Source organism: Olea europaea, chromosome 3 (genome assembly GCF_002742605.1).
Source record: "Olea europaea var. sylvestris chromosome 3, O_europaea_v1, whole genome shotgun sequence".
Classification (NCBI taxonomy): Eukaryota; Viridiplantae; Streptophyta; class Magnoliopsida; order Lamiales; family Oleaceae; genus Olea; species Olea europaea.
Window position 1 is genome coordinate 2,140,570 of NC_036239.1, and position 7,895 is coordinate 2,148,464.

General features: G+C 35.3%; 2 protein-coding genes across 2 annotated transcripts; both read left to right on the forward strand.

Moving 5' to 3' along the window:
* The first annotated feature begins 544 nt into the window (after nt 1-544).
* LOC111381652 (7-deoxyloganetin glucosyltransferase-like) lies at nt 545-2,288 on the forward strand. Its single transcript, XM_023005455.1, has 2 exons — nt 545-1,108; nt 1,255-2,288. The coding sequence occupies exons 1-2, from the start codon at nt 619-621 to the stop codon at nt 2,181-2,183; spliced, it is 1,419 nt and encodes a 472-aa protein (XP_022861223.1). The 5' UTR covers nt 545-618; the 3' UTR covers nt 2,184-2,288.
* A 3,338-nt stretch (nt 2,289-5,626) lies between these two features.
* LOC111381661 (7-deoxyloganetin glucosyltransferase-like) lies at nt 5,627-7,523 on the forward strand. The gene is made up of 2 exons (XM_023005462.1): nt 5,627-6,115; nt 6,218-7,523. Exons 1-2 carry the CDS (start codon nt 5,884-5,886, stop codon nt 7,147-7,149), a joined length of 1,164 nt encoding a protein of 387 aa, XP_022861230.1. The 5' UTR covers nt 5,627-5,883; the 3' UTR covers nt 7,150-7,523.
* Nucleotides 7,524-7,895: the final 372 nt, after the last annotated feature.

Genomic DNA, 7,895 nt, shown 5'->3' on the forward strand with positions numbered 1-7,895 from the left:
GTCGCTCATACATAGTTTCAGTCACAAGAAAAAATGACCCGCAAATTTCTTCAGCTTTTAAAAATTTCCGAGTCTAAAAGCCGAAAATCAATTGTCACACCAAACTATTTTTGATGACAACTCTGCCTTTGATGGAGTAGAAAAATCAATTGCAAAACGATATCTAGTTATTAACAAATTGATATTGACTACCTATATAAATTATTTACAATTATAACTACTTAATTATATTATTTCATATAAAATAATAATAAATTTACAACTTGATTGCGATAGCCACGAAAATCAAGAAGTTGACTATCATATACTATATATTTAAATCTTTTAATTAATTTTAGTGCCCCTGAAATATTCTCTTCCCCTAATATTTATTCAAAGTTAATAGCTGGCTCTTCTGACCAATTAAGCTATAACGAAAATCTTAGGTCGGAAAGAAATACGAATTCAGCAATGCATGTGAGTTGTGTGACATTCAATGTAAAAATAAAAATAAAAAATAGCATATTGATGATTAAATTATTCAATATTCAAGGTTTTGATTTATAAATATGTCCATAGGGTCTATCTGTAACTGCACCAGTCGATATACAGCATTAGAAGGAAAAGAAATCAATAGCCATGAAGCCTCATGCTGTCGTAATTCCATACCCTGCACAAGGTCACATAGCCCCAGTGCTAAAATTGGCCAAACTTCTTCATTTCCGGGGATTTTTCATCACTTTTGTCAATACAGAGTACAACCACAATCGTCTGGTTCGATCCCGGGGACCGGATTCCGTTAAGGGTCTAGAGGATTTCCAGTTCAGAACCATTCCTGATGGCCTCGCTTCCTCAGATAAAGATGCTACGCAAGATATACCTGCACTTTGTGATTCAGTTCAGACTAATTGTTTGCCTCACTTTTTGGACCTCATCAACAACCTTAATGATTCGCCCGATTGTCCGAATGTTAGTTGCATAGTTTCTGATGGAGTCATGAGTTTTACTTTGGATGCTGCTGAACAACTCGATATTCCTGAAGTTGTGTTTTTCACTACAAGTGCCTGTGGCTTCATGGCTTACTGTCACTATGCTGAACTTGTAACTAGAGGATACTTTCCACTTAAAGGTATATAATTACATCAATACCTATATTGTATTAAGATTTGCACCTTTTTTTGGGTATGTTTGGTACCCAGTACACATTGGTTTGTGTTGGCCTAATTAAAACTTTTCCACGATTCTTGCAAGGCTAATTTGAGTTTTGATTTGCAGATGAGAGCTGCATAACAAATGGCTATCTTGATACAAAGCTCGATTGGGTTTCGGGGATGAAAGATATTCGACTACGGGACTTCCCAAGTTTCATTCGAACAACTGATCCAAAAGATATTATGGTCAACTACAATATTCTGCAAACCAAGAATGCATCGAGGGCCAAGGCCGTGATAATTAATACGTGTGATGACTTAGAAAAAGAAGTTGTTGAGGCCATTCGAGAAAAATTTGAACGTGTTTGCACTATTGGTCCTCTCCAACTGCTAGAGCACCAAATAAAGAATCCCAAACTCAAATCCATTGGGTCGAGCCTGTGGAAAGAAGACGACGACTGCATTGAGTGGCTCGATATAAAACCACCAAATTCTGTTCTTTATGTCAACTTTGGCAGCATTACAGTTTTATCCGCCAAACAGCTGCTGGAATTTGCATGGGGACTTGCCAATAGCAATCAGCACTTTTTATGGATCATTAGGCCGGATTTAGTAAGTGGTGAAAGTGCGATTTTGCCAGAAGAATACTCGAGAGAAATCGAAGGGAGAGCCCTTATGGTGGAGTGGTGTAATCAAGAACAAGTTTTGGCACATCCTTCTGTTGGAGGGTTCTTGACACATTCGGGATGGAATTCGACTATAGAGTGCATATCAGAAGGGGTGCCAATGATTTGCTGGCCCTTTTTTGCTGAACAGCAAACGAATTGTCGATATGCGTGTACCGAGTGGGAGACTGGTTTGGAGATTGAGGGAGAGGTGACAAGAGAAAAAGTTGCAAAATTGGTGAAAATTTTGATGGAGGGAGAGAAAGGGAAGGAAATGGGGAAAAAGGCCTTGGAATGGAAAGAGAAGGCTCGATTGGCAGTTAAACCAGGTGGCTCTTCTTACCAGAATTTGGAGTTTTTGATTAATGAGATCCTTCTTAAGAAATAGTTGTTTGATTTTCATGTTTTTGTTCAATTTTTAGTAGTCTTGTACCGTGACTTTTGTACCCCAAATCAATCAAGGAATGATTTCTTTTTGGAAATTTTTACATAACTCAACCAATCATATTAAGGTCCCGTTTGGTACCCATTTTCTTCAAAATATATTTTTCTCTCTCTTCTTTTTAATCACATATTCTTTATTAAAATAATATTAGATGTAAATAAAAAACTTTTCATTATTTTTCAACCACACATTTTCCATCATTTTACTATTCTAAAATACATTTTTATATGAAAATGTGTTTCAAACACCCTCTAAAAACATATTTGATACTTATAAGCTGGAAAATGAGACAGTCGAGATCACGGAAGCCATTCTTGCCCATCATGTATCTTTATTTTCTTACCACACCCCATACCTGATTAAGGTGAGGCGGGATCGACCTTTATATTTTTTGCTTCTATATTTTTAATGCTTTTAGCAAGTGAAAATTATTATAAAAAAAAAAAATTCCAAATAGTATAAAAATTCATTTTTCTTTTAGAAACGATGATAATTTTATTTTTTTATGTGGAAAAAAATTTATATCTTGAAATGAATTTTAAACGAGACAGGACCATGTTCCCTGAATTCTTCTCGACCCCGTCTCCGATTAGATGGCGCACACGAATATCACGTAAAACAAGTTGTTTTGCCATCCCTACTATAAATTTTATAAAATATGCTGATAATAAGTGAGTAGTAAATTATGGGCACTACAAATTTTGTGGATAAAAGTATATTCGACGCGCCTAAATTATTACTAGATTACACCATTGCTGATTCGTAAGCTTACTTAAACTTGATTAATTTGAGTATTCAATTGTTATATCTTAGACTATATCAGGAGAGAAGGGATAATCAATTTAGCAATTAAAAATAGTGGTGTGTAATTCCAAACATTTGAACAAAAATACACAAAAGTGCGTGCACGATTCGAATTATATTACTAATCTCTCAAGACGGGTGTTCAATAATGATATTCCTGCACGCTTTTGGATCATGTGATGGGCATTATATATGTGACAAAATAATCTACCCTCTATCCCACCTCGTTACGTAACCTTATTTTTTATTTTATGTTTATGTCTGCAAATTTAAATTATATTTACAAATAAATGAGAATATTTTCATCGATCGATGGTTCATATTTACTTATTTATAATCACTTCCAAACAATGCTCCCCGTTCCAATCACGTCCCCACTCCACCTTTCAAAAATCCGTGGCAGAGAAGGCAGCCTTGCCCAGTTGCCATCTTTACTTCAAACCAAATTTTAGATGATTTAGTGAAATAGTGAATTGACAAAGCTTACGCCACATACTATATATATATATATATATAGGTTATGAGATGAGCACAAAAAAATCTTCTAGTATGAAAAGGACACTAACTTTAGCATATAGAAAATAAAAGAATATGCGAATTGCGGACTACCACTCCAAACTCCTTTTTATTTGGCGAGTTCTCAACTACTCTTCAACGTTCAAGATTTTGACCAAACAAAAGCTAATTATTTCCAAACCTGGGTGCTTATTGAAATATGTCTCAATCATTTGTTAATTTTATTAAATGCATGTGTTGATTTATTGCAATTAGCCGTTGCCATTCCTTTCTCACAAAAATGACGATAATGTTATGGGATAAATTTCTCGATTAACTATCGAAATATAGATCACCGTATAAGGATTTGAGTTATTAGAGTTTTTAAGATGAAATATCAAGTCTTAATATGTCATTAGAGCTTATTAAACTTAAATAAACAATTTAATTCAATTAAAACTTGAATGAGTACACGAATTTCAAGGTTTGCAGGCTGAAACGAGTCATCGTGTTGTAGAGACATGTTAAGGATAAGTCTCACATTGATTAATTATCAAAATATAGACAAAAATTTAAGGGCTTGAATTATTCATGTTAATAAGATTAACGTTTTTAAGATGGAATATAAAGTTTTTACCAATGAATACCTATTTATGTTAATTCACTAGAATCATTATTTAGGAGAAAAATTACGAATTGCGGACTACCACTCCAAACTCCTTTTTATTTGGCGAGTTCTCAACTACTCTTCAACGTTCAAGATTTTGACCAAACAAAAGCTAATTATTTCCAAACCTGGGTGCTTATTGAAATATGTCTCAATCATTTGTTAATTTTATTAAATGCATGTGTTGATTTATTGCAATTAGCCGTTGCCATTCCTTTCTCACAAAAATGACGATAATGTTATGGGATAAATTTCTCGATTAACTATCGAAATATAGATCACTGTATAAGGATTTGAGTTATTAGAGTTTTTAAAATGAAATATCAAGTCTTAATATGTCATTAGAGCTTATTAAACTTAAATAAACAATTTAATTCAATTAAAACTTGAATGAGTACACGAATTTCAAGGTTTGCAGGCTGAAACGAGTCATCGTGTTGTAGAGACATGTTAAGGATAAGTCTCACATTGATTAATTATCAAAATATAGACAAAAATATAAGGGCTTGAATTATTCATGTTAATAAGATTAACGTTTTTAAGATGGAATACAAAGTTTTTACCAATGAATACCTATTTATGTTAATTCACTAGAATCATCATTTAGGAGAAAAATTATGAATCCCTAGATAAATGGGGGACAATCCCTACGAAAGAGCAACAAAAGGCTTTTTTCTTTTTTTCTTTTTTTATATCAACAAAAGTTAGGATCTCGTGTTGCGCGTGTTCTTCTACCACGGCAAAACGCCAACTACCCCATATCATTGGTTGGTTGAAGTCTTTAAGACATTTTTAATTATTTATTTGCACGTGCATTGCCTCTTGATTCGTGCACGGTGTGTGAAAATCAATTTTTCTAATTAGGCTGTAAAAAGAAATTTGTATTGCATGATTGATGGAATCAAATGGACACCTTGATTCAAATAATTCTAATCTAAAGTAGTAAAAATACATTGCGAGATATGAACAAGCCTACCAAGAATACGGAGATTAAATGAGGAATTGCTCGATTTGTCATTATAGTTGCACAATCAATTTTTACTATTTAAAATTTTCCACGTCTGCTTAATCGTTATGCGGTTTATGTATGTCTAACCGTTTGAAGTTATGTTTTGTCTCCAAGGTTAAGTTACATTCTTGTCTTGAAATTTAATATTGTGCATATTTCTCTTACGGTCGTGGCAATTTAGTAAAATTTGGACAATTTCTCTCAATGGAGTAAGGTTGTAAATCATAAAGGAGGAGAATCAATTTGCTATCAGAACAATAGATAAAGAACCAACTATACAATTTTTCCTGAAGTAAAATATATTTATTTTATTATCTGCTATTTCGCTTTCACACACTTATAAATCCAACTGTGTTTCTAGAGCTGGTGAAGAAACAAGAGTTCATTGGTCGAGACCATGAGGCGAGACCATGAAGCCTCATGCTGTAGTAATCCCATACCCATAGCCCCAGTGCTAAAATTGGGTGCTAAAATTGGCCAAACTTCTTCACTACAAGGGATTCTTCATCACCTTCGTCAACACAGAGTTCAATCACAACCGCCTTGTTCGTGCCCGCGGCCCTGATGCTGTTAAGGGCCTCGAAGATTTCCAGTTCAAAACCATCCCAGATGGCCTGCCATTTTCCGACAATGATGCTACACAGGATATACCTTTACTTTCTCAGTCGATGTCGAAAAATTGTTTGGCCCCTTTTTTGGAACTCATAAGGAACCTTAATGAATCATCGAATTGTCCGAATGTTAGTTGCATAGTTTCTGATGGGGTCATGAGTTTTACTTTGGATGCTGCTGACCAGCTCAATATTCCTGAAGTGCTGTTTTACACGACAAGTGCTTGTGGGTTCATGGGGTACCTTCACTATGGCGAACTTGTTGCCAGAGGATATGTCCCTCTTAAAGGTATGATTTCTTCTTAAAATTATCTGGGCCGGTCTGTCCATGTCTTATGAACATGTTTTTCTCTAGTTTTAAGAAATATTTGATTGATTTTGACTTTTACAGATGAAAGTTGCTTGACAAATGGATATTTAGAGACTGAGATTGATTGGATTCCAGGGATGAAAGGCATTAGACTAAAGGACATTCCAACATTTATTCGAACCACTGATCCTAATGCTATAATGCTGAAATACAACATTGTTCAGCACGAAAACGCATCAAGGGCTAAGGCCATCATTTTCAATACATTTGATGAATTGGAAGATGAAGTTCTTGAGGCAATTCGAGCCAAATACGATCATGTTTACACTATAGGTCCACTCCAGTTGCTCGGAAAAGAAATTTACGAGCGAAAACTCAAATCCATTGGATCAAACCTTTGGAAAGAAGACATGGAATGTTTAACTTGGCTTGATCAGTGGGAAAACAATTCTGTTCTTTACATCAATTTTGGAAGCATCACGCCATTGTCTCCTGATCAAACAGTGGAATTTGCTTGGGGTCTTGCTAAGAGCAATCACCATTTCTTGTGGATCATTAGGCCAGATTTGATGAATGGGAAAGGATCAATTTTACCAGAAGGGTTCTTGGAGGAGACTAAAGGGAGAGGTTTAATGGTGGGGTGGTGTCCACAGGAACAAGTTCTAGCGCACCCTGCAATTGGTGGATTCTTAACACATTGTGGCTGGAATTCAACGATTGAAACTATATCAGAAGGGGTGCCAATGGTTTGCTGGCCATTTTTCGCCGAACAACAAACTAATTGTCGATACGCGTGCACGAAATGGGACATTGGAGTGGAGATTGAAGGGGATGTTAACAGATTGAAAGTGGAGAAAATGGTGAGGGTGATGATGGAGGGGGAAAAAGGGATAGAAATGAGGAAGAAGGCATTGGAATTGAAAGGGAAGGCTCAGTTGGCAGCTAAACCTGGAGGCTCTTCTTACTGCAACTTTGAGAAATTGATCCATGATACTCTTCTCAACAACCAATAGTCGAACACAGTATTGAAAGCAGAAACGAATAGTACTATCGACATCACCGAACAAAGCTCGTCTTCTTCTCGTTATTGTGCCATTAGAGTGTGGTTTTTACTTTTTTTAGTCTTGCCTTCTGCTCTTTGTTTTTCACTTTTTTCACCCCCCGTTCAATAAATCCCTTGATGTAAGCAAAAATCTGTCTTATTTTAATTTTTTGTTGTTATATTGTATAAAGTAGAATTTGAACAACGATTCTCGTGGATAGTCCACCTACCACCTTCTGTCTGGATACACGCTAGTAGTTGGTGGGTGTAAGGTGCGAAAGGAGAGATGCTGTTACAAGTACACGAAGAATCAAGAAGAAAGTTACAGAAAATACACTTGATGAGTTTTTATTGAATGATTAAAAAAAAATAAAGGGCCAACGGGGTGCTCCTATCCAAATTCTATTCAAAAAATCTGTACTTGAGGTTTAAACCGTGTGAAACTTAGTTTGGACAATTTGGTTAACAATGATCGAAAAGACACGTGTCATAATTTCATCTTGTCACAACACCCTGTCATCTCACCTCCGAGGCTGGCCAAGGAGCATTATTCTAGTTTGAATTCAAAATTTAGGTAAATGAGTAGTTATAGACATTGATTGGCTAATTGTATAATCCAAGATTTATGTGAATGTACAGCATGTGATCACAAGTAAATTTTCAAGTTTTTGTTTCTAATGATGAGATTGACCCCATTTTAAAAGTGTAATGCTATGC

Bases quoted from the DNA above. Each gene is read 5' to 3' on its own strand.
- LOC111381661 (XM_023005462.1), top strand. From the start codon at position 5,884: ATGTCGAAAAATTGTTTGGCCCCTTTTTTGGAACTCATAAGGAACCTT. The intron at 6,116-6,217 runs GTATGATTTCTT...TGACTTTTACAG, and splicing joins AGGATATGTCCCTCTTAAAG to ATGAAAGTTGCTTGACAAAT.
- LOC111381652 (XM_023005455.1), top strand. From the start codon at position 619: ATGAAGCCTCATGCTGTCGTAATTCCATACCCTGCACAAGGTCACATA. The intron at 1,109-1,254 runs GTATATAATTAC...TTTGATTTGCAG, and splicing joins AGGATACTTTCCACTTAAAG to ATGAGAGCTGCATAACAAAT.